The 25,739-nt window shown below is 39.4% G+C and overlaps 2 protein-coding genes across 3 annotated transcripts; one reads left to right on the top strand and one right to left on the bottom strand.

The window, feature by feature from the left end:
- The first annotated feature begins 280 nt into the window (after nt 1-280).
- crbn (cereblon) lies at nt 281-18,385 on the top strand. Of its 2 annotated transcripts, none has more exons than XM_074633915.1 (11): nt 281-440; nt 717-829; nt 2,067-2,269; nt 3,359-3,508; nt 5,182-5,344; nt 7,582-7,644; nt 7,759-7,843; nt 7,987-8,102; nt 10,675-10,739; nt 13,077-13,208; nt 14,360-18,385. In XM_074633915.1, exons 1-11 carry the CDS (start codon nt 317-319, stop codon nt 14,541-14,543), a joined length of 1,398 nt encoding a protein of 465 aa, XP_074490016.1. In that variant the 5' UTR covers nt 281-316; the 3' UTR covers nt 14,544-18,385. The 2 variants fall into 2 exon arrangements, with proteins under 2 accessions (XP_074490016.1, XP_074490022.1); XM_074633921.1 differs by lacking the exon at nt 14,360-18,385 and adding an exon at nt 9,121-9,214.
- Nucleotides 18,386-21,260: 2,875 nt separating this feature from the next.
- On the bottom strand, nt 21,261-25,430 carry LOC141766779 (vasopressin V2 receptor-like). Its single transcript, XM_074633940.1, has 3 exons — nt 25,310-25,430; nt 23,741-24,597; nt 21,261-22,575 (listed from the first exon to the last, which is right to left on the bottom strand). Exons 2-3 carry the CDS (start codon nt 24,588-24,590, stop codon nt 22,370-22,372), a joined length of 1,056 nt encoding a protein of 351 aa, XP_074490041.1. The 5' UTR covers nt 24,591-24,597; nt 25,310-25,430; the 3' UTR covers nt 21,261-22,369.
- Between the last annotated feature and the right edge of the window lie 309 nt (nt 25,431-25,739).

The raw sequence follows: 25,739 nt of genomic DNA on the forward strand, positions 1-25,739 counted from the left end.
ACAGTATGGTTTATAGGCTACTGCATCTTTCAAGGTGTTTTCAAGGTCTGCATCGTGCTTCCAGGTGGTTTCCAAACTGGGAGAATTGAACAGTCACTGCAGAAGGGGAAAACATGTAGTAAAACAAAAGTTAAATTACATCTTTTTTTTTTTTTTTTTAATTGTGGCCTTCAAAGGGGAAGAGCATGACAGAAAAAAGTTTAGCAACCAAAAACATAATCCCAGTGGACTATTTTAATCTGTGTAATAATTGAACGCAGTGTGAAATGGAGTGACGTCACCAGGGGGCGCTCCGGATCCTCCCGGAAGCTGCAGGATGAAGAAGACACCGAAGAAGAAGAGGAGTCAGTATTGTAAACACAAGGATATGGCTGACGAGAGGGGAGGAGGTGAAGACAACATCAACGACAACATGGGCAACCAGTTACATCTTCTACCAGGTAACACGTTAACTCACCGACTGACTGGTCGGTTCTGCTCGGTGGTTCAACCGGAACACCGTTAATCCCGCCTCCCTGGTAACGGCCAGCTAAAGCTAAGCTAACCTGTCTCCAACAACAGGCCACTGTCAGACATCACATCCTCAACCTCTGCTGTCTCTTATACTCATGATTACCACCAGAGAGACTCTTTAACATCATAACGTTGCAGTTAGGAGACATTAAAGGAGCTAACTAACGTAACTGTGATCCTGTGTGTTTGCTGTGCCATGACAGACAATGAGGAAGAGGAGGAGGAAGATGACATGGAGACTGAGGACCGAGACAGTGAGGATGCAGAGAAGCCCACCCTCATCACCTTTGACCCCAGTCTCCCCACATCACATGCTGTGAGTGATGCTTTCTATTTCTACATGTTCACTAGATAGATAGATAGATAGATACATAGATAGATAGATACATAGATAGGTAGGTAGGTAGATAGAGAGATAGATAGACATGTCAACCCTAAATAGATAGATAGATAGTAACTTTATTGGTCCAGAGGGAAATTCAAGTTTCCAGCATCACAGTTCCATAGTGACATGTTACATGTTAGTAAAAAGGCAGTAAAAAAGTTAGCAGTGCAAAGTACTACTAATTTTACTACTGAGGATATGGTGGCCCAGAAAAAAATTACAAATACAGACCTGTGGAAACAGACAAACCAGGAGCGAATCAACAAAGAAATCAAAAGGAGAAAGTGGAGATGGATCGGGCATACACTCAGAAAACAAGAAACAAACATAACAAGACAAGCTCTGGACTACAACCCACAAGGAAAGAGGAAGCCAGGGAGACCAAAAACCAACTGGAGACGGTCCACGCTCGACGAGCTAGATAAGATCGGGACCTCCTGGCAAGAAGCAAAGACCACTGCACAGAAGAGAGTGAGGTGGAGATCCATGGTGGACGCCCTATGCTCCCAAGGGGGCCAAGAGGACCAAGAAGAAGAAGAAGAAGAAGAAGAATTACAAAGTACAAAAAAATATACCAGATATAAAAATACAAGGAGATGAATAACACGGTTAAAACTGAATATAAAGCAGGGTAACAGCTGTGATACACGACTATTAAAAAAGTGAATATAGTGCAGAAGAGACTGTTAAAAATGAGTATAGTGCAGGGTAACTCCAGTAGCTTAGTCTATGAAAGTGCACTGTGTGACCGTCCTCCTTTGTCTAGAGAGGTGTTGTACAGTTTGATGGCTCGGGAGACAAAGGATTTCCTGAGTCTGTCTGTGGAGCACTTAGGGAGCAGCAGCCTGCCGCTAAACCAGCACCTCTGTTTGGTGATGACAGCGTGCAGAGGATGGCTGGCATTGTCCAGTATGGCCAGCAGTCTGTTGAGTGTTCTTTCCTCTGCCAGCGTCACCAGAGAGTCGAGCTCCATGCCGACCACAGAGCAGGCCCGCCTGATCAGCTTGTCCAGCCTTGAGGTTGCCCCTCTTAGTTGTGCTGCCCCCCCAGCCCACCACAGCGTGTAATTTTACCTTCCCATAGTTTTGTTTAATCTGTCAGGGAGCTGTGTGGTTAGTTTTCTGCAGCTGTTGTTGTGTTGTGTTGACTCTGACCCTTGTGGTGGCAGTACCTGGGTTCCGACATGGAGGAATTTCACGGCCGTACAGTCCACGATGAAGACAGCTATCAGACCATCCCTGTGCTGCCACACACAGCTGTGATGCTGGTGCCAGGTCAGACGCTGCCTCTGCAGCTGTTCAGGCCGCAGGAGGTCAGCATGATGCGAAGCGTCATCCAGAAAGACCGCACCTTTGCTGTGCTCGCACACAGGTAAGTAGAAATGCAAATGGATCTGTAGCCATTGTCGACCATCACAGACTGGACAGATCTGATAAAGTAGAGAGCATTTCTTTCTTTGACGTACCAGTTTAAAGTGTTTACTAGTCATGAGGAGTACTATTTATCTTATGAAAACTGTTTTGTAGTTCTCGACACACTTGTGAAACTGCAGTAACATGAGTTGCAGAGTGCAAAACTGTGGTACCTGTGGATGACCTCTGAGCGAGTCAAATGGCGTTTCCACGGTGCTGCACTCAGCTGCTCACGTTAATCGCAGTCTTGGAAAGGGAGGAGTGAGCGGAGGGGTACTCAGTTGGTTGCAATCTGCAAACACACCACTAGATGTCGCCAAATCCTACACACTGTACCTTAAGTCTGTGGTTATTAAATGTTGGGTAAATCTTCCAGGTTGTTAAATTGAAAAAAAGCCATTCCTTCAATATCTACATTATGTCTTCTTCTGCATTACTTTTGTTCTCTTTTTCTTTTTTTTTTTTTTAAAGTTATTTTTTTGGGGGCATTTTCCATTTTTATTGAGGACAGTGGATAGAGTCTTGAAAGGGGGGAGAGAGAGGGAGTGGATGCGGAAAGGGCCACAGGCCGGATTCGAACCCGGGCCGCCGCGGTCAGGACCAAGCCTTAATACATGGACGCCCGCTCTACCAACTGAGCTAACCCAGGCGCCCTTTGTTCTCTTTTTCATTTCCCTTCTGTTACGTGTCTAAAAGCTCATGAAAAAAGAAGACACCCATATATATATTTTTGTCTTTCCATTATCTAAAATACATTTTCCTGTGAAGTAAAATAAAATATCAATATTTGAAAATCGACAACAACCAATACATTGAACATAAAGCGTGCATGATGGGAAATGTAGGATCCAGTGTTTTTGGAGCTTGACCCAAATGAGGCGCTGAAAGTCAGTAAATGTCTGCTGCATCGGTTTTTACCATTGTTTTTGTAGGTCTGTTCTGAGTCCCCCAGCCTCATAGAAGTACAATATTAAATCACTGGAGTATCATTTTTAATTATTTTTGGAGTGTAATTTTAATGGTTTTGTTTGTTATCTGCTTCCTACAGTGATGCAGCCGAGCCGGAGGCAGAGTTTGGGACAACAGCTGAAATCTATGCCTACCGAGAAGAGCAGGAATATGGGATTGAAACTGTCAAAGTGAAAGCTGTGGGGAGGCAGAGGTTCAAGGTCCATGAGATAAGAACTCAAGCAGACGGGTAAGTTTAATTCCCTCATAAACAAAGGTCAGGGCTAAATGCATGTGCACATTTGAATGAGAGCTACACTCTTTGAATAAAGATATAAACATTGTGGTTGTGGTCCTCACATGGAGTGAGCCTGTGGTTGTTTGCAGGATTCAGAGCCCTGCAGGTTTTCATCATAATCATCTAGGCAGGGAATGATTCATAACCTGAATGAAATAATCTGTTATCAACCACCTGATAAGATAGAAAACCAGCAGCACTGTGGACTGCAGATCAGTGGATCATATACACGTGTGTGTTCACCCTAAACAGCCTCTGTATTCACATTCATTTTGAGTGCAAGCATGACAAATTGAAAATATTCAATTTCCTCAGATGTTTTTAGTCGATATAAACAATGAAATCAAACTTTGAGGTGTCAGGTTTTTTTTACATACATCATACGTGATGCATATTTACTCAAAGAAACCGACATCACATCAGATATCAGTTCTTGACCAGCCAAATCTTGCCTGTTACGGTCAGGACTGTTTTTTCCAAAATGACTCAAGTGGTGCTCTCTAAGTTCACAGCTAGAGGGCAGACTAACTATTCATAGTCATCTTCAAAAAGTACACTGAGAACCTCATAGTCGGCTTCGGACGATTGTATTTGTTGAGTTACTCCTGTAAATGTACACACTCTGATTTTTCTGTGAGTTGTTCTTTAAAGATGAGTTCATTGTGGTTTTGTTCTAGTTTTCCTTTTACATACTCTCGAGAGGGTTTAATTTTTATAGTCTGTGTGGGTAACAAGAAAATGCAAAGCCCGTCCGTTGTGCTTCCTTTTGTCACAGTAAACAATGGAAGCATCTATGGTGAAGAGCTGCCTATTTAACTGTTGTTTAACGGTCATACTATAGATCATGTCTACTTACATCCTCCACTGTTCAGGAAATCATTGAGAGTTACTGTCCATAAAACTGTGTCTTCATACAGACATATGTCCCTCTTTCTTTAGTTGCTGTTGTGTAATGCACATAAATTGGTTGCCATAATCCTGTTAACCTTTTGTTGTACTGTAAATGACCCCAACAAGCATATAACAGAAATTATTGGCCACTTAAATGGAATCTGCCGTTGTGTCCTCTGAGGTCACGTGTACTGAATATTGAAACAGCGTATACTGTATATTTCAATACACTTCTCTTCCTCTCTAACGTCTCTAAAAAGATTTTGGATTGCTGAACATTATGGCAGCAGTTTTGTGGATTTTCTTTGCTGTTTATGCATTAAATAGATATAACTTAAACATTGCATATTGTCTTTTGGCAGGATTGAACTGAATGCCATTTTAGTTGTGTGCTCTGGTTCATGGTTACACCTGCTCGTGCATGTGCTGTTGCTTAGGGAACGTTTGTTTGTCTGAGCTCCAGGGAGTTCACTGAGTGGGTGAGGTGGAGCTGGAGAAATATTTATTATTGCTAAAAGAGATAAAGTACAGACAGCACCTCTTTATGATCATCTCAGATTCACAAACATCCTGTCATACACCTTATAGCATTCAGCCAGCACACCATTTGTTTAATCTGTTATTCATCTGCTTGGTGTCACTCGCACTTCTGTTGCTCTCGTTCACATTTCTCTCCTTGCCTGTGTTTTTTTTCCACGACCGATGTTATTGTCTCCCTTCGTTTGTCTCCTCAGGATCAGGCAAGCCAAAGTACAGATCCTTCCAGAACGAATCCTTCCAGATCCCCTCTCTGCCGTGCAGCTAGCGCCCCTCTCCAGGCTCCACATGCACCCCTCCTCCAAACCCCCGACTCAGAGCTGCAAACAGGCCCAGCGCTGGTGGCATAACTACCAACAGGTCAGACACTTAGAGTACATGTAGTACACATGTGTTTTATTTACTTTGAATGTACAATTATTTTGCACTAACCACATAACGGTTGTCTGTGTTTGCATTAGGTACATTCTTGGAATACAATTTGCAATGTGCAAATACTCTTGGCACTTTATTCTATTCTAATTATTTATTTATTCCGTTATTCTTTTATCTCGTCTCGTTTTTATTCTTGTATTCATTGTTTTTATTGCGAAGATTTTTAATTTTTAATCTTGTACTTTTATTGTTCTGCACCTACCCATATGCCACCTACTGTGTTCCCTCTGTCAATGATGATTGTGCAGTATGAATGTGTGTATATGTTTCGGTGGACTGCAGAAACTGAATTGCCCTTCGGGGATAAATAAAGCTCTCTGTATCTGTATCTGTATGTGCAGGAGTAAGAAATAAGACTGCAACTATAATGATCAAATTATAGATTTTCTAAATCAATTGATTAATTGTTTGGTCTATAAAACATCCGAAAATAGTGAAAATGTCCAAGTTACCCAGAGTCCAAGGTGACTACTCTAAATGTCTATTTTTGTCAGACCAACAGTCTAAAATCCAAAGATATTCAACTTACTACAATGTAAGACAAGGAAAAGCTGGAACCATTTACATTTTGTATTCTTTTCTTTTGGCAATATCTTTCATATTTTGGACTATGGCTCTGATTGCTGATTAGACCTCTGCTCATGTTGAAGGTGGTTGATGCCTAGACAAAGAACATATATTGCTAAGAAGTGAAAATCAATTGTTTGTTCCATCGCAACGTCAGCGCCCAGCAGCAGAGCGACGCCTTCGCCATTTTCGACTGAAAGCGACTATCGGACCCCAGTTAAACGTCCGCCTACAAAGTACCGAACAGAAGTAAAACTAAATTATTTCTATTCTATCGTCATATTTAATGTCTCTACCGAAATGGCCTGTGTTGAACAATAAAAATACTATAAATATGCACACTATTATAACTATTTACTTACTTATTTATTTATTTATTAATTCAACTTTTTTGCCCGGCCGCTTCCCAGAGGAGCATAAAGTGAGCGATGGACATAAATGGAAGTTAGAAAAATCCAGCACACAGATTTTGAGAGCAATCTCAAACTTTTTCACGTCAAGGACCTCCAAAATAGATGCACAATAGACCACAGACCATGGATGTAGAAGAGGTTGCGTCCTGTGATTTTGCCCTGCATGTTAGTAAATAGCCTACAACTCCATTAAATTCTGTTTATGTCACGCTACTAGCACTACTAGCTACCGGCCGATAGCCAGTTGTTTGGGAACAGAAACGTTAATACATCCACCACGGTACAGGCTTACAGCATACAGCCCATGGGTGTATCATAAGATAATAAAAGTGATGAATTACAGCCAATATATCCATTATTACAGCTGCATACAGCCAGCAGGAAGCCGGCCGAACCGGATATGTCATATGAGTGTTGAGGTGAGGTTGTACGACACACTTATCCATAGTCAGTGTATTGCCTACATTTGATGACAGTCGGCACGCCCCCAGTTTGGAGAAGCAAACAGGAGTTACCGCACGGAAACAAAGTAATGTACTGCAGTGGACGGGAGCAGCAGCAAAATGTATTTTAGCAACCTAAAAGAAAGGCCCACCTAAAAAAAACCAATATCAGTTTAAGTGTAGGCTATATATAGAATATTTACCTTGCTGTGAAACAGCTATACAGTCTATATTTCCTACTGGAAACTGAAGCTGTTATCCATGCTCTCGCCAAATCAACCAGACTCCATTGACAAAACCTGTAATTTGACCTTGCAGAACATGGTAGTTGTTGGTCTACCGCTGCCTCGATCAGTTAGTTAGTTTGTGTTATCATTTTATTTTATTGATTAGTTGGGATTCACCAAAGTCATACAATAACACAAACAAACTAACTGATCGCGGCAGCGGTAGACCAGCAACTACCGTGTTCTGAAAGGTAAAATTAATTGTTTAATGAAAAAGAAAACTGAAATTATTCTAAATGTAGCGTACACTTAATTTGATATTGATTTTTTTTAGGTGAGCCTTTCTTTTTGGTGGCTAAACTACATTTTGCTTTTGGTGTCCACATACTTTTGGCCATGATATGTATGTCAGTAATAGCAATGTGGGAAGGGAAGATAAACTGGGTAATGTACTTCAGTTATCATTGTATGAAGATGTATTGAGTTAATGGTGCGTCTGTTGTTCATTACAGAGGAAGTTTCACTGTGCCAATCTGACGCCATGGCCACCCTGGGTCTACGCACTCTACGACTCTGTGAGTACTGCAGCCTGCGTGCACTTATGGAATTTCCTCCATACTAGTATATAAACATCACATATGAGTGAATGTAAACCACGTTTTCTCTGCTTCCTGTGTCTCACCTCTCAGGAGTCGCTCATGAACAGAGTGAAGAAACAGCTCCATGAATGGGACGAGAATCTGAAGGACGACTCTCTCCCTACGAACGCCGTAGGTCAGCCTCTGCTCAGTGTGTTACAGACGGATTGCAGGCGCGTACGCACATGCGCACGTACGCCTCTTTGTTTGTGTTCTTTGTGCTTTCTTTCCTTCCTTCTTTTAATCCCCGTCTTTCCCCTTCTGTCTGGTTTCTGTCAGACTTTTCCTACAGAGTGGCGGCCTGTCTGCCCATAGACGACGTTCTGCGGCTTCAGCTGCTGAAGATCGGCAGTGCCATCCAGAGACTTCGCTGTGAGCTGGACATCATGGACCGGGTAAGGAAAAGTCACCACTACTAACCCCTCATCCTCGGCCGTTCTCCTCTGTCACTGCAGCCACCATCTCCCTCATGCTGTGATAAGATCTGGTGTTCCTGCTTGCGTCATTCTGCACAGACTGTGTCTGTTTTTCCGTCTGATGTTCTTTGGTATATTTAACGATGCCTGTCAAGGGCTGACAGATGTATTATTGCTGCAATATTTCAGTCCAAGCCTTCACATAATAAACCAAGAGAAAGATAGTTTAATTTTATCGCCCGTAACAATCGGTAGTAAACATGCAGTAGACATTAGCTGTTTGACACATTTGACCTGTAAAGACTCGTTTGGTGGATATTTATTAAAAAAACATCTTTCATTCACACAGCAGAAGATTATTATTAATGGATATTAAGGCTTATTGTTAATTTTCCTTTCTAAATATTGATGTTCATGAGTCGTCTGAAAGGGTATATTTGTTCTGAAGAGCAGGTTGGACCCAGACAAGAGGTTGTAGACCGTGTTGAAGCAGTTCTCACTTCATCTTGTCTGCCTCACCTCTCCTCTAAAATCCATATTTTATACAAAGCATCAAACAACTATTAGCTATGTAAAGATATAGAGGAGTAATATCTACCCGATAAAGTCGCTCTTGCTCTGTGTGTGTAGTGATCCAAGCTTCTCCTTGCTTTGTTGACATAGCCGGGCCGGCCACGCATACTTTCATTGCATGTGAGCGTGCCTCACTGGCTAGCTCATGGCCGCAACCCCTGCACTGCGCTCATACGATGGTTACAGCTGACAGCGTCGTCGTGGAAGCATAGCACCCACCCCTCCGGTTTCGACCACAAAACTAATACGTGGAACTTGAAATTCAGTTTGCATTTTTGAAAAGTATTGTCAAGCCCCCGGACATTACAAAAAAAATAGGCGGAGTGATATGGACAAACTCAATTATTAAAATGTACCAAAATATCTCTGTCGAGATAATATTGACAAAAATATTACTAATAATGTGAATTTGATGGCCAGACAGGTAGAGGCCTTCACTGTTCATTTAACTCAGCCAGGCAAAATCTTCAACCTGCGTAGAGTGAACCCAGAACGCAGCACACAGACTCTGAAAGCAGGTACAAATTATTATTGTTATTTCAGACTTGGGTTTACTGAGAGGAAACAACGGCAGACAGGCGAGGCAGAGGGTGAGTGTTCTTGGGGCTGATCCAGTGACGGAATTAACAGGAGCAAGGAGCTGGGTTTGACGGCTGAGAGTAAGCAGGTGGGCAACAGACTGGCAGGCAGAGGTTGATCTGAGCACAAGGAAGCAGAGTTTAAACAAAGAGACAAAAAAAACAGGAATTGTAAGGCCTGAGACCGTAGCTACCGCTGTAGTAGACGGAACGATCTGACGAAGACTTGGAGGAAAGCCAGGGTTGATGGATGATGAGATTCAGGTGTGCCAGCTTCCAGAGTTCAGGAGCAGGCGTATCCACGCCCACACACAGACGGACACACAGGGACACTACGAGAGGGCAGGGAACACAGAGGAAACATAAGGAGAGGCTCGGAGAGAGGTAGAGACCATGACACAACCATATTACTTATTAGGCCTCCAGCTAAATGTATCAACCATCTAAACACTGGTTGATTGTGAACTCACACTGTAATGTCTCGTGGTTTGAATGTGGTTCTTTTGGGTGCGCTATAATGGGATTTACCTTAATGACAATTAACATTTTGGCCGTAATCATTAGCTTTCATGATCAACTTATTATGTAAGATGTGCCACTTTAGTCTATTTAAAAAAAAAAAAGCTCTCTACCTCAGTTCTTACCCCGCATTATATTCCATATTTGACATTTCTTAATATCTATATCTCCTATATTTTATTACACAGCACTATATCACTTTCTGCACTATATTCACCTTTTTAATAATCTCGTATCTCAGTTGTTACCCTGCATTATATTCATTTTTAACAGTTTCTTCATCTCATGTTATTTTTTATATCTGGTATATTTGTTATACTCTGTATTACTTGTGCCTTTTTACTAATATGTTTGCACCATGGAACTGTGATGCTGGAAACTTGAACTTCCCTCGGGATCAATAAAGTATCTATCTATCTATCTATCTATCTATCTATCTATCTATCTATCTATCTATCTATCTATCTATCTATCTATCTATCTATCTTTAGTATCATTTATATTTGAATCATGTAATGACAGAAATTACAGATATTCCTGGGTGAGGAAGGGAGCGCACACACACACACACACACACACACACACACTGAATGTCACCGGATGTGTAAAGTGCTTCTTTAATGTGCCCGTCTATTATCTCTTATTTGCTCTTTCCTTCCTGTCTGATTAAGGATAATAATCCTCCTTAATGCAGAGAGTGTCGCTGGTCACACGCTGTAGACCTGAACTCGTGTCATCCAGCTAGTGGTTCTTGTGGCAGCATAAAGGCTGGGGTGGATTATTATAGCATCCTGAATGAGTCTCAGTAATTAGAAGACTTTGCATTGACAACGTCTGACATGTATACATGATTTTAACCCTTTATTCTCTCTCCTCCTCAGTGCACGTCCCTGTGCTGTAAGCAGTGCACGGACACAGAAATCACCACAAAAAATGAGATCTTCAGGTCAGTGCTTCTGCATGTTGTGGCTCGGCTATTACAAATGTTTTTCAGCACAGTGTTAATATAAACTTTACATTGACATTTGTTTGAGAGACATAATTCATCACTGTGGATATTAAAGTGGATGTTGCACTTTCTTCACCTGCCAGTCAGGTAACCAGAACAAGAAACTGTCTGAAAGCTGCATCCAGTCTAATCAGCAACATCAGAGGTCATTTGATTCAGCAGTTAAAAATATCACTTAAATGGAGCTTTAACATTTTTAAACACATAGATGCACAAATTTCTGTCTTCGAAGTGTTTGTTGATAGAGATGCACCGATCGATTTTTTTTGACGAAAGAAAAGTTACAAAAATGTTTGTGTATGCTGTCAATTATAGTTCTTAGAAAGAAAGAAAATCAGAATCAGCAGACTTTTAAAAAATTGGAAATTGGTGCATTTCTGCTTGTTGCTCCTACTTTTACCGTTAATGATATTAGTAGGCTGCGTGTCTTTTTAAATTTATTGAAAAACAAATGTTAAATTTTAGGCTGCTTTTTACTTTTAAGTTTTTATAGAAACAAATGATTTCTCCCCTGTAGCAGTTGAGGTTAATGTAAAAAATACATTAAAGCAGTTTGACTTTGGTACTCTACCGGGAACAAAACTGCTCCCATTTATTATTTCTTTTATTTTTGTATTTACCTTCATCACAGTAATTACTGTAATTTCAACATGTCAAAGTAAGCACTGATTTGACTCTGTGTGTGGAGGTTGCATCAAGTCTGTGGCTACATCATGAACAAAAGTGGCCCTGCACACTCACTCACTCAAACACACGCTGTTATATAATGTAATTTCATAACTGCCTATGATGTGTGATGATAGTTAATGTGTTTGTCCAAGAGTCAAACACGAACCAATGAAACTGTCCAGAGCCTCGCTCTATGTTTAGGGGAAAAGTGCATTAACTGTTTTGTCTGAGGACATCCAGATAGTCTGAGTGAATGAATGATTATGTGTTTAATATGATTTCTGAAGTTAGACACTTCCTCTGACTAACAAAACTACATATGTAGCTAATGCACTTAGGGACCCAAACCAGAGCTGGAGTAAAGTATATGGCTACTTGAGGAACTGATCCAAAATGTGGCTCTTTTTTGTGGTTTATTGTCTGCAAGGACCTAAATATTTATCTGGTAGAGCTGAAAGTTGAAAACAAAATTTTCCATCCTTATGGAAAATAAATGTCTTAGCTTTGTAGTTTCTGTGTTGTTTTTTTTCCATAAGAACGACGCTAAGACTCATTAAGACTGGACTCATTTCAAGCCACTGATGAAAAGTACGTTTAGATTTTTTAAACCTTAAGTTGTTTAAACCTGAATTAACTACCTCAAAAATATGTCCACCCCGTGTGCTAATTTTATATATATTCTGCGTCCAATTCTGAAATATACAATTTTACTCTAGAATAGGGCTGTTTATTGGCAAGAATCTGGCGATACGATACGTATCATGATACAGGGGTTACGATATTGCGATTTATTTCACAGTTTTGTTGAATACTTGATTCTGATTGGTCAATCACAGCATTCTTTGGTCTGTTATTTCTTTATAACAGACCGTTGCTATGTATAACAGATCGTTGCTATAGACGCAGCTCTGGTCTCGGGCTCTGGTGGACCGTTTTTGTGTCAAATTAGTAACTAGCCATGTAATAAGCGGGATAATATACAGCTAGCGGGTCATTGTTGTGAAATAATCCGCTTCGCGTCGGGGTCTTGCATCGCCCTGTAGGGGTTTATTTCACAACAATGACCGGCTCGCTGTACATTATCCTTACGTGTTGCAATACTGTAAGCAAGGCAACACATACAGTATAATCTGTGCAGTCAGAACAGTGGGATCTGCTTTTGAATTTATCCCAGTCTCTGTAACATCCAACATCATAGCACTACTTTTTGTGTAATCTGAGCCAGTGTCTGCCACGAATCTTTGGATGTAAGCTATTAATTAAAAATCACTACAGTATCACAAAACATAATACTACGATACTCAAATGTATTGATGTTCTCTTATACCCATGCTCCAGAGTGGTCATGACTGTACTGTTTACATTATACACATTTTATGCACAGAATCCACCTTGACGCACAAGATGTGGTGTCTGTGGAAACACTGCTGTGTTAGAATTTGAACAATATGTGATGATGAACTCATTGTTTGGCTCCCTTTATACCTTTTAATGGAGTTTCTAATCAGTTTCTGGCTTTTTTATTCTTTCTTTAAAAGAACCATTCTGATGTTTTTGGCTGAACCGTTTACTAACATAATCCACGTGCCTCTCCTCTCCCTGCAGCTTGTCCCTGTACGGCCCCATGGCTGCATACGTAAACCCTCACGGTTACGTCCATGAAACCCTGACTGTCTACAAAGCTAACAACCTCAACCTGGTCGGCAGGCCATCCACACTGCACAGCTGGTTTCCAGGGTAACTTTGCTATACTCCTGGCTTCTCCCTCAGACTAGTGAATAGATTGACTCAGGCCCCTCACTGAGCCTTTCAGTGCTTTCATAAATGCATCTTTATAAATGTGAGACATTTTGATTAGAGCGTCTCTTGTTGGTGATCTTGTTAGAGAGCAGCTGGGGAGTGAAACCTCCCCGAGGTTGTCTGTTTCAAATCAAACTGCTCTTCTAATAAAACACATAATGCATTCATAACAGAGATCTCAGAAGATGAGCTGTGAATTTGTGTTGCTGATATGGACTGTGACATATTTGATTTATCACTTAAGAATTAAACTGAACTAAATTGACCTGTTCAAAACAAATATTTACTTTTTTCATGTCTATGACATATTCTACAGATAGAGGCTTTGATACTGTAGTAATGTTGCTGGTATGATGTCAATATAGCAAAAGATAATTTTCACTGTCTATTTGTGCTGTGAACCGCACACGGCACACAGAAATAATAGGCGAGACCTCAAATCTCTAGAAGAGACTTAGCTGCACACACAGGCAGTGTAGCCCGGGCACAAGACGTGTATTTGTGACATCACAACAAGCCAATCGTGGTCCAATATGCAACTTACTGTACACAAGTGTGACGAGGAAACGTGAATCCTCCAGAGCAAATACGCTGAGAATGGACTTTTCAGTGAAGTAGGAGACATCTTGTCTCCAATACCTAAACTTTTTTTAATTAACAATATGTGCATATTCATTGATTCTGAATTTTTCAATGAGGGAGAAAGAGTAGATGTTATGTTAAAGAGGACCTATTAAGCTTTTGTGCCTTTCCCTTTCCTTTAGTGTGTTATATAGTTTTTTTGTGCGTGTAAAATGTCTGTAAAGTTACAAAGCCCAAATTTCACGCCAAAGTTACTCTGCTCCTGAACTGCCTGAAACGCCTTGCTTGAAGTCCAGCTTTTTCTTCTGTAATGTGGTGATGTCACCAAGTAACACATTTGCATAATACCTGCCAGAGGGTGAAAAGAGGTGCTACAGCACTGCCAGTATGAGAAAAATAGTGTTTTTTGAACATCACATCACAAGTATGAACCTTCAAAATGAACATAACAGATCAAATGTTACAAACAAATGTCCTCAAATGTTGTCCTCTCTCTTTGCTCTCAGGTACGCCTGGACGATTGCTCAGTGCCGAACCTGCGGGTCTCACATGGGTTGGAAGTTCACAGCCGTCAAGAAGGACTTGTCTCCACCTCGTTTCTGGGGTCTGACCCGTTCAGCTATGCTCCCACGTATCCCCCAGGGCGAGGTGGAGGAGGGGAGAGAGGGCTCTCGCCTCTTCTGCCTGTGACGTCGGACCATCAGTTACCGTTAAAAAAAAACAACAACAACCTGCAACCCCCCCCCCCCCACCCAAGCCTGGATCTTCATGCATTCTCTGGCTGCAATTACTTTTAGTAATCAATGCATCACACACCGCCTGTCACCCTTGGCAGTAAATCCATCATATTAGTGGAAAGGTCAGTGGGCCTTCAAATGGCACTCTGAGGGCAAACTAGAGCAGGATGGAGGTAGTGATTGTTCTTAAAGGTCCTTGAGAGGTGGAGGCAGCAGCAGCTAGACGACTAAGTGCGTTGTGATAAAGGGAGAAAGAAATAGAGAAGAACAGATTGACACGTAGCATCTTAGCATGCAGCTGATCTGCACACCTGTCCAGCTGATTCCTTCGTAGCTGCAGACACACAAACACTAAAGTGTGTTGCATAATTTCCCTCCTTTCCTCTGTATGATGGAGAGTTTGACTGAATGCAGTCGAGATGGAGATATCATTGGCAGAGTCAGCCACTTTAATCTGTTGTAAAAACCAACCAGATACTATAAGTTCACTTTCAGCATTCAGATCCTTTCTCAGATGTGTTTTCTGATGTTATTTCAAGCTGCCGTAGGTCAGTGGAGGGAAATGAAAGTGCACTCCTGTATGTGTAGATCTGTCGCTAAAGGGGATATTTTGAATCATGGAAGTAAATTGGTTGTATTTTTGTATGCAAGAAGATTGGAAAGTAATTTAACATACTCATCATGTGTTTTTTATTATCACACCAGTTTTTTATGCAATAAACAAAAAAAACTGAGGTGACAATAACAACAATGAGTGATATACTGGATATAATCGGTGTGTGTTTTCTATTCAAAGAGGGCTCATTGTCCTGTCAGATGATGTGCTTCAGGAAACAAGTGAGTGAAAATCAAAGATGTCTTGGTGCCTAATGGAGGACTGTTTTTTTTAAAAAGGTTAAAGCTAATTAACACAAGAGAGTGAGAGGATCATTTACCCGTCTTCATTTAGTTTGTTCATGTTGTGTGGCACGTTGAAAAAATGGTGTGCCTACGCCCCAGCTCAGTGTCTTTTGATAAGTTTGATGAAACCACAGACGTGAATGAAAGATTGTAAATGATGAAAGTGATTTAGAGATTTAATTAAATGGGTTGTTTTTTTTGGTTTGTAGTGTCACAGTTTTCAGGATTTTACTTCTTGCGATTTTGTTGCAAGGTGCTGGCTCACGTTTGTATAAATGTAGCTGTACATAAGAGGTAGTTGAAGCATTTGTTGTGTAATACACCTAGTGTTCTACTCGCAGAATCTGACTCTTATTTCACATCAACATATCAGAGAATTGTTTGGAAACACAGTAATCTTTTCATCAGTAAGCAAAGTCATTGATCGCAATAAGGAATCATTTCGATTGTGAAGATGTTGGTCTGCCTAATTTAATGTTTTGGGATATTTTCATAAAGGAGTAGTTTGAAATTTTGGGAAATATGCCTATTTGCTTTTTGCAAGAGTTATAGGAGAAGATATATACCGGTATAATGCTCTCATATCTTTCAGATATATATCAAGCTACCACCAGCAGCTGCTTAGCTTAGCCTAGCTTTTTACCTTTGGACATTGTCAGGCTCGCTGTTTCCCTCCGTTTCCAGTCTTTATGCTAAATGAGGGATAATGTACAGCGAGCGGGTCATTATTGCCAAATGAACCCTGACATGGTGAGCAGTCTAGAATCACCCTAAAGAGGTTCATTCTGCAATAATGACACGCTTGCTGTACATTATCCTGCTTATTACACAGCTAAATGAGAAATCGATCATTTGACACAAACTATTGATTTAAGAATTATTTAGTTTTAAAAATTATTTTATTGCTTCCGCTGCTCGCTGTGTACGGAGATCAGAACTGTGTCCATAGCAACGGTCTGCTATAAAGAAATAACAGACCATAGATTGCCGTAATTGACCAATCAGAATCGAGTATTCAACAAAGCCGTGTAATGAGCTAAGCTGACCAGCTGCTGGCTGTAGCTTCATATTTAGATATACAGATATGAGAGTGGTATCTCGATCTTGTCACATAATCTTCGGCATTAAAGCAAATTAGCGTAATTCTAAAAATCCTAACTTCTCGTTAAAGGGTGATGGCTTTCAATATACAAATGATTATTTGTTATTTTTACGGCCTAAGCATGATGTCATATGGGTTTACAGTTCTGAGTTGCATCGACAGTCTGTGAGGAAATAACTTGACTTTGTGGTTTCATGCAGAGCTTGTTTTTAAATTACTCTTTTATTTTTGTAGTCTTCCCTTAAAAGAGTACTCCACCGATTTAACATTGCACCCCTAAAACACTGTAGGACTCATGATGCACATTTATTTTTTTATTTTTTTTATAAAAATCGATGCAGAAGAAGCAGAGATGTCATCTCTTTTATTCCTTGTCAAAACTTGCCGCCTACATTACCCACAATGCAACACGACCGCTGACAGTAGAGTGCTACAGGAATATTGGTGCCTTCAAATGAAACTTGTGAGCTCGTTTTTACAACATGGTCAGTCGCGTAGACAATATGTTTGGCATTCAAGTGGTTAAGTCGTGAGAACACTGCTGCTAAGCAACGGCAATATTAATGTTACTGTCAACATCTAGAAGCCACAGAGGCAAACAGTTTAACAAGCTAGCAAGTGGGTAACATAATGCCGTAAATACAAAGGCATAATGACAGAGGAAAAAGATGAGGTCGTTGGGAATATCAACATTTTCCTCGGATATATTATACAATTCCGAAGAATTACAATATACGACTAAAATTACAATATATTCACTTATTATGTACCAAAAATGTTACTTCCATGGCCTCCGCCATTTCTGACAAGTCAACAAAAACATCATAAGTTGTGAACTCGAAGCTTTCAGAAAATTTCCACTTTCCTAAAACCAAGAAATTAGTTAACATTTTAGTACTTTTGGTTCCTTCGTCTGGAAGTCAATGGGTTTTTAGTCAGATGTCTGACATAAGCTTAAGAGATTCGTCAGTAAATACCCCACTCATGAATTTTGAAGCTTTTACGTGTCTTTAAACAGTTGATTGCTAACAGGTGGCCAAATTGGGAGTACTAAATGTCATCACGCCGACTCGTCCGCCTTTACAGCCCCGTTGTTTATACCCACGTTCATACAACCGTGGTGTAGTTTGTTTATAGCCTTATGTTAGCATTTTGATAGCACTCTGGCGATTGCATTCACGCTTCAAAATTCATAGAAGTGGTGTTCATTTGTAGTGATTATCTTGCTGAACAAAACGTGTATGTATCATAAACGTGTGTTTGCCACAGAGCTTTTCTTTTTTTGCAATAATCCAAAATCCAATGGAAAAATTGTCTTTCTGTCGAGGGAACCAGGGCCGTGCTAAACTTGTTGTCTTCAATCGACACTGACTCCAGTGACATCACCTTATCAATTTATGAGACTTGACGCAGCTCCCTCTGGAGCCACACGGGGCAACTTGTTTCACAGTCGTACTCCCAAAGTCCTTGAGTTGAATGTGTTAAATCGGTGGAGTTCCCCTGAATCAGAAAATGTGAACTTCCTCAGAAATGTGCCCGAATTTCTCAAATTGCATTCACATTTTAAATCTTATTTATAATTCTCTGCTGGACCCTTCAACAGTATCATATTATTTTGTGTCATAGAGGAAAGGTTTTCACCCTGAGAATAACAGGTAACAGGTAAAAAAAATGTATTATATTCTCTGCAAAATTGCTGATTGAGTGTTCGCCAGGCTGTCAGCCTTTCATTCACCTCCAACAATAAAATGGATGCTTCACTGAAGAAGAAATCAATGGCCTGGTTCCAAAAAGGTCTCTGCTTGTTTTTCCCATGACGTTCAGTGTACCACAGAGTTAAATAAACATGCAGTAATCCTGTGACTGTTGACTGATTTACATGTTTCAGCAGAGAGTGCATCAAGAGGCGTCAATTTGACAACACCTGTGTGTGTGTGTGTGTGTGTGTGTGTGTGTGTGTGTGTGTGTGTGTGTGTGTGTGTGAAAAGGTTGTATGATGTCATCCTTGACTTTGTAAATCTTCACATCTTTAGGCAAATGGACACGTGCCTTCATTGTGTTTGTGTGCTTTAATGTGTCTGACTCTGCATATAATGAGTTTGAATAGTATTAATCTTTCGTGCAGATACATGTGGGCAGAGGATCATTAATATGCTCGCACAGTGGGAGTCTAATGAGAGGCGACCACGAGAGGAACCCTCCGAGAACAACATTTATAGTGTTGACGAGGGTTGGGACATGATGCAACATATGAATTCTCATTATCTGATATCTAAAATACTCCTCACATGTTTTGTGGCAGTTGTTGTCTTTCTGCTTCTCTCCAGTAAAGTTGCTTTCTTGTGTTCTTCATGTCTTCTGTTAAAAAGGTGCTTAACCTTGAACTTTTACTCACTGAAAGCTGTTAAGTCTAGTATTTCAATCTTTCAATCATTTTTTCAATTCATGTTTAGTTTAAAAAAGATGGCTATCACAATTTCCCAGAACCCAAGGGGAAGTCTTCAAATCTTTCTTTGATCTATTGTCCTGAAAAAATCCCGGAAAAGCAGAAAATCCTCCCACTCAATAAACTGCCTGGAACCAGTGGATGTTTTGGATTTTTGCTTGATAAATGAAACAACAAATCAGTTATCAAAATGATAAATTATTATAAATATTTGAATTAATTTGTGTATGCTTACAGATGCTTCTTGTAAGAGGTGACTGTCTTTGCGAGAGTGGATCATTAAACTTTGACTTCATTTTATTCACAAGAGGACAGTCCTTCCTCTATGGAGGACGGAACCTGCCAGAATAAAAAATAAATAAATAAATTGCTCAATAAATAAATGAATATGTCATTAAATATAGAAAAAGTAATAATAAAAATAAATGTAGCCATTAATTATTTGCTTATTTTAATTTGCTGCTTCATTTATCTTTGTATTAATTCCATAATTTATTTACTATTCTGTTTAATTTTCCCTTTTATTTGTTTATGTATTTATTTCTATCAATTTTAAAAAGTATTTATACATTTTTGCATATCTTTTTTATTTATTCATTTATTTTTGCATTTATATTTTATTTGATTATTTATATTTGCACTTATTTTTTTTATTTATTTTATATTTATTTTTAAATGTACGTATTTATTTATATATTTATTTATTTATGCATGATTGCCCTTTGCATTTCACCCCTCATTTATTTCCCCAAACTTATTTATTTCTGTATTCTTATGCATTTCTGCATTAAGCAAATGAGGGGGCTGTCAATAATTACATAAATAAATACATACATTTAAAAATAAATATAAAAAAATAAGTGCAAAAAATAAATAAATAATAAATGCAAAAATAAATAAAGTTACAAATTAATAAAAATAAATACATAAATAAATTAAAGGGAAAATTAAACAGAATTATAATACAATTATTAATACAAAGATAAATAAATAAAGAATTTGATTAAAATTTAAAAAGGAATATCAATCTATGTCACATTTTATCAATTAATTAATGGCTATATTTATTTTTAATATTTACCAAATTTAATGACTTATTTTATCAAGTAATTTATTTATTTATTCATTATATTTTGGCAGGTTCCATCCTCTATAATACTGTACAACATTACTGCAACAGGAGATAGATTAACAATGATGTTGGAAACAAAATGCTGGGTAATGTAGTTTGTTGCTCTCCAACAGCAGGATATGGTTCAAGCACTCTCATTGGCAAACATCTGCCCCGCTGAAGTGTCCTTGAGCAGTTCAGAGATTTACCAGTCTTTACCTCTCCAGGGCTAAAAGCAAACACGGACTCTGACTTTAGAGAGAGAGATAACCAAAAGGAATTCCTCAGCAGCAGGAAGCTACAAAAAGTGACACAAAAAATCCTCAACTAAATCTGCACAACATGTTGTTTCAGTATATGCTGCTCAGTATTTGGGCGTGTGGTTAATAATAATAATAAGATGCTGCAAAGTTATTTAGAGGAAACTAATTCTAAGCGGCACCTAAAACAGGAGACACATAACAAGATTGACAAAATGACAATACCATCACACACAATGAGATTAACTGCTGGATAGGGTCAAAGCTGTTTACAAACTCCAGCTGAAGGTCATGAAGTTCAAAGTATTGATTATGAAGAAACTGTTGCCATAGTTACACTGACTAAAAACCTTTCCACGGCTCCATAGTTGGCTTCCAGCGTTGCACATACTCCCAATATAACACAGGCAACAGACACTAATGACAGTCTGGTCTAATGATGAAGCATTTTGGTTTCCTAATTGTCCAAAATAATGGCTGAAAGTAAATTAAGGCCTTGTACTTACCTGGGTGTAGTTATAAATAACACCTGTGTGTATTATGTGATATTTTCCAGGCTGTGTCAGCCTTTTGGTATGCTGCTCCTTCACTGTGAGAAAGCGCTGTTGACCAGCAGATCATACACATGCCATGTTTGACAAACACCAGGTTTAAATCTGGCTAACATCTGTTCATTACATACTAACAACTGGAATATAAATGGAAACATGCATGCAAGTGAGGATCATACGAATGAACCTCAGGTGGCTCATTGCAAACTACCTTTTAACGAAATAGTCTTTGAATATTATGATCTTTGTCATTAGTGGGTTCAAAATATGTACTTGTATACAAGTAAGAATACAAAGTAGTTGTGAGAATTTAACTTTTATTCCACCTTTACTTTAGTTGGTTGCAGCCTAAACAGTAGTTTACAAACACAGTCACTCAGTGTGTGATTTAAAAACAGTTATTCACCACAGAGAACATTTATATTTAGATGTGACAAATGTATTTCACACACTTTAAATACAGTAATGTTACAACAGCTTTTTTTCTTCTTCATGAAAAAACAATTGTTCTTGCTTTCACTCTGTAATAGCTGTCTCTTTGGAAAATAAAGCTATATATGGTAGATATAGGGAGGACATAACCTACCAAAATAAAAAATAAAAAAATATGAGGGGAAATTAAATAGAAGAGAAGATAGATAGTGGGATTAATACATAAAGAAGCAAATTAAAACAGAAATATCAATTTAAGTCACACTTTATCAATTAATTAATACCAACATTTATTTTGAATATTATTTCGGTACATTCAATGGCATATTTATTTATTTGTCGAGTCATTTATTTATTTATTTAATTATTTTTTTTAATTTATTTTGGCAGGTTCCATCCTCCATATCGATACAGTATATCTTATCCCTTAAGGTCTCTGAGCTCATCTCAAAAGGACTGTGGTATAATGTGATATATTGTGGTATAATTAGTGACATTTTGCTCAAAATTTCCATAAAATACCAGTTTTCCTGATACACAAAATAACAACACAACTGGATTATTTAAGGCAAAAGTGTACCTGAAGTCCAAATCCAGCTTGAGGAATATTTTTTTTTATATCACATCAAAACTGTCACAGTCATAATAATAATGTGAAGATCCACACCAGTTCTTTAACAGACAGAGTCCATATTGATTGTTTCTTCACTTGCCCTTCAGTGCAACAAAACACCACTTGCTCTTGTAAACATCCAACAACATCTGGAGCACAGTTCTCACTCATTACCACCCTTTCAGGTTTGCTTTTGGTGAATGCTTCCATGACACACACCATGTCTTCATATGTCAGAGACCCTGACAGATGTCTCATCTCCATCATGTCTCCTGTTCAGGAGAAACAGTCGTTCAAACGCAGAGAGAGCTCATCAGATTCAGCTCCAACCGGCTTCTTTTTCCCAGATTGTAACGCGTCGCCCTCATTTGGCCTCAGACACGTTTCTGAAGCTCATGTACAACGTGCTGACCTCTTCGTGGATTGAATCCTTGCCGTCTTGGTGCCGCTGGCACTGCAGGATCAGAGCCACCAGCCTCTTGGGAACCTGGCTGCTGAACAGAAGGTAAATGCAGGGGTTGGCACAGCTGTTCAGACTGGCCAGCAACATCAGGATGGTGAAAGTCGCAGCTGGAATGACAGAAGTGCGAAACGTCATTGTCAGTTCAGTTCAGTTCAGTTCAGACAACTTTATTTATCCCCAAGGGGGCAATTCATTTGTAGCATTCCCCAGTCCATACATCCATACATACAACAGACAACCAATAAGTCAAATGAAACATATTAAAGGCATGGGGCAGTTGGAGGGACAAGTTACAATAAGAACCATATAAATACATAGGATTATGGCAATAAAAGACACCTAAAAAAAGAAACAATATATAAGAAAAACATATCTTAAAGTTCCTCTAAATAACAGTCATTTAACATTTGCTGCTTCAGCATTATTCAAACAATAGTCCTATTGTGACTGTAAATGTCAGTTTCTTAGTTTATTGTCACTGAGCAAAATGTTCAACAACGGTATTCAATGTCAAAAAGTACATTGAAGACCAGTGTTTTGGTTTGAGGTTTGACTTTTTGCCTTAACTACGCTTTTGATAGTAAGCTCTCATGTTGAAAACAAGTATCTTCTCCTGAGGATCTTTGAAATTTTCAACTGCAGCATCATTTTTGTAAAATACTGTGCTATCTGGTTGTTTTTAGCCTGTTTACTCAAATTCAAATTACAAGCTCTTCATAAAACACATTTATCAATCACCATCTAAAATATAATCTGACGTTTAACAAGAAGCCTCCTGCCCTTTTGGTACTGTGCAGTTCCTGAAGTTAGCCAACAATGATCATCACTACAGTGTGCTGGTAGTTTCACTTAATGCACTTAACAGCAAATGACAGCAAATTACTTAACATCAGAAGGGATAAAGGACTTGGAGTAATGATTTGTTCTCCTTGAGGGCACATTATAACGTCGTCCTGAAGGCATCAGAGAGAATTCAGCCGAAAGAATGTGATCTGGTTGGCTGATCATTTGTTTTGCTCTTTCAGCCACCTGTTTCTCCCAGATTGTGCCCAAGTCCTTCTGCTGAACTCCACTAATCTTGGAGAACACTTTGACTATACTATTTAGACTGTTCTTGTCCTTCACAGACAGCCCTCTGAATAGGTTTTGTGCGTAAAAGCGCACTTTTTCGGATAGCTTTACCAAAATAAGCTATACAGTAAAATAATAATAAAAAACAAATATCCACATCAAACTGAGCATCAGACAGAAAATAGCTACATAATGACTTACTTTCTTTTGGTGCATTTGTGTCCCAGGCGGACCAAAGCTGGACAGTGAAGAAAGGAGCCCAGCAGACAATATAAGCCAGCACGATGACCACCGTCATCTTCAGGGTCTTCACCCTGGCCTTGGACATGCCGGCCACACCACTGGCTCTGGATGATAGCACTGCAGGGAGACCCACGGTGCCCTTCTGCTGTTGAGTCTTCTGGTACAGGTTGATCTGGATGGCTCTGCAGATGCGCACTTGGCAAACAACAACTGTGATGACAGGTAGAATAAAGATGACCAGCGTGGTCCAGGTGATGTAGGTCTGCAGCCCCCACGGCTGGATGAAGTTGGCCCAGCAGTCAAACACACCTGGTGCAACCTCGACCTGTGAGAAGATAAACACCTGAGGCAAGCTGCCCAGCAGAGAAACCCCCCACGCAATGCACACTGGGATGTTGAGTCTGGTGCTCGTCCTCTGGAACTTCACCATCGGGTTGCAGACAGCCTGATATCGGTCGACTGTCATCACCACGATCATGTAGGTGGAGGAAAACATGCCGAGGACCTGGAAGTACTTCACCAGGCGACACACGAGGTCCGGTCCCACGAACCTGTCCGTGATGTCCCACATGAGCTGCGGACACACCTGGAAGAACGCGACCACGAGATCCGCGAGACACAGGTGGAAGACGAAGACGCGCATGCGGGACATCTGTTTGCGTTGTCTCCAGAGGACCAGCAGCAGCGAGGAGTTGAGGACGGTGGCGCTGATGAAGATGATGCTGAGCAGAGAGATCTCCAGCCTGGCCAGACTCTCATCTCTCTCCACGTCCTCATCATTAAAGGTACTGTCGTTCAGAGGACACATTGTGTTTCTGGGTCGTGGAAGAGTTCAGAGAAACAGGCTGGTGGGGATAAAAAAAACAACAACAAAAAAACGTATTTATTTTTGTATTCTTTTCTTATGCATTTCTGCATTGTGCAAATGAGGGGGCTGTCAATAAATGCATAAATACATAAATAAATTAATATATTTAAAAATAAATGTAAAAAAATAAATAAAGTTACAAATTTATAAAAATAAGAATCAGGCTGGTGGGGATTAAAAAAAACAGACTCAAAACATTTTTAAAACAAAATTGATCTGAAAACTTTTCCTTGGTACTTTTCATTCTGAAGAAAGGTTTCTTTAGTTAGAAGTTATCTATTAAATTAAAACTGACGAATCTGACGAAGTAATTACTGAATACTTTTGATGAATTTAACACATTAATGAAAGACCTAGAAGCAGAGTCAATCAGGAGCTGTCTGTGTTTCTGAATATTTTCACATTAACGTTGGCTTCACACACTTGATTTTAATGTGTTTTGTATGATATTATGCTATGTATTTATTTTGCATTTGTTTTATGTTGTGGCGTCTGAAACTTTAATGTATGTTTAAATGCTGATGTCTTGGCCAGGTCTCTCTTGCAAAAGAGATTCTTAATCTCAATGAGTACTACCTGGTTAAATAAAGGTTAAATAAAAAAATAAAAACTGTAACCATTTGTCAGCAAGGCATCTAATAGCAAGTATTTCTACCTACCTTTTACAGATGTGTTTTTCAAATAGTCCCTGGAGGTGAATTGATGCTGCTGTGGTCGAGCTCAGGTTGGGAATAATTTCTAGGGAGGAGGAGGTTGTACAGCTGTGCCCCTTGTGTTTTATGTGAGGATGAAACTGGGTGGAGCTTCTAAAGATTAATTTAGCACTGTGATTAAGAGGCAAATAAGTTATTCTTTAGGCTATAGGTAAACAAATAAAGCCTTTAACTGTGCGAAAAGTGTTTGTGTACATAATGGAATTATTATACAGGTGATATGATTGAAAGCTCCAGAACAGCTTATAAATAGACCTTTGAGGTGATTGTTTATCAGTTTAGCAAGACTTTTATCATACCCGTAAAGGTCCCATATTATAAAAAAGTTTTTTATTATAAAGCAGGCTTAAGTTCTATATAAATACTGTGAAAGTAT

The sequence above is a fragment of the Sebastes fasciatus genome, chromosome 1, assembly GCF_043250625.1.
Source record: "Sebastes fasciatus isolate fSebFas1 chromosome 1, fSebFas1.pri, whole genome shotgun sequence".
Classification (NCBI taxonomy): domain Eukaryota; kingdom Metazoa; phylum Chordata; class Actinopteri; order Perciformes; family Sebastidae; genus Sebastes; species Sebastes fasciatus.

Coding starts and splice junctions, on each gene's coding strand:
- crbn (XM_074633915.1), top strand. CDS start 317: ATGAAGAAGACACCGAAGAAGAAGAGGAGTCAGTATTGTAAACACAAG. Junction 5,345..7,581: donor GGTGGCATAACTACCAACAG/GTCAGACACTTA, acceptor TGTTCATTACAG/AGGAAGTTTCACTGTGCCAA. Junction 10,740..13,076: donor ACAAAAAATGAGATCTTCAG/GTCAGTGCTTCT, acceptor CTCTCCCTGCAG/CTTGTCCCTGTACGGCCCCA.
- LOC141766779 (XM_074633940.1), bottom strand. CDS start 24,590: ATGTGTCCTCTGAACGACAGTACCTTTAATGATGAGGACGTGGAGAGA. Junction 22,576..23,740: donor CACAAATGCACCAAAAGAAA/GTAAGTCATTAT, acceptor CTGTCATTCCAG/CTGCGACTTTCACCATCCTG.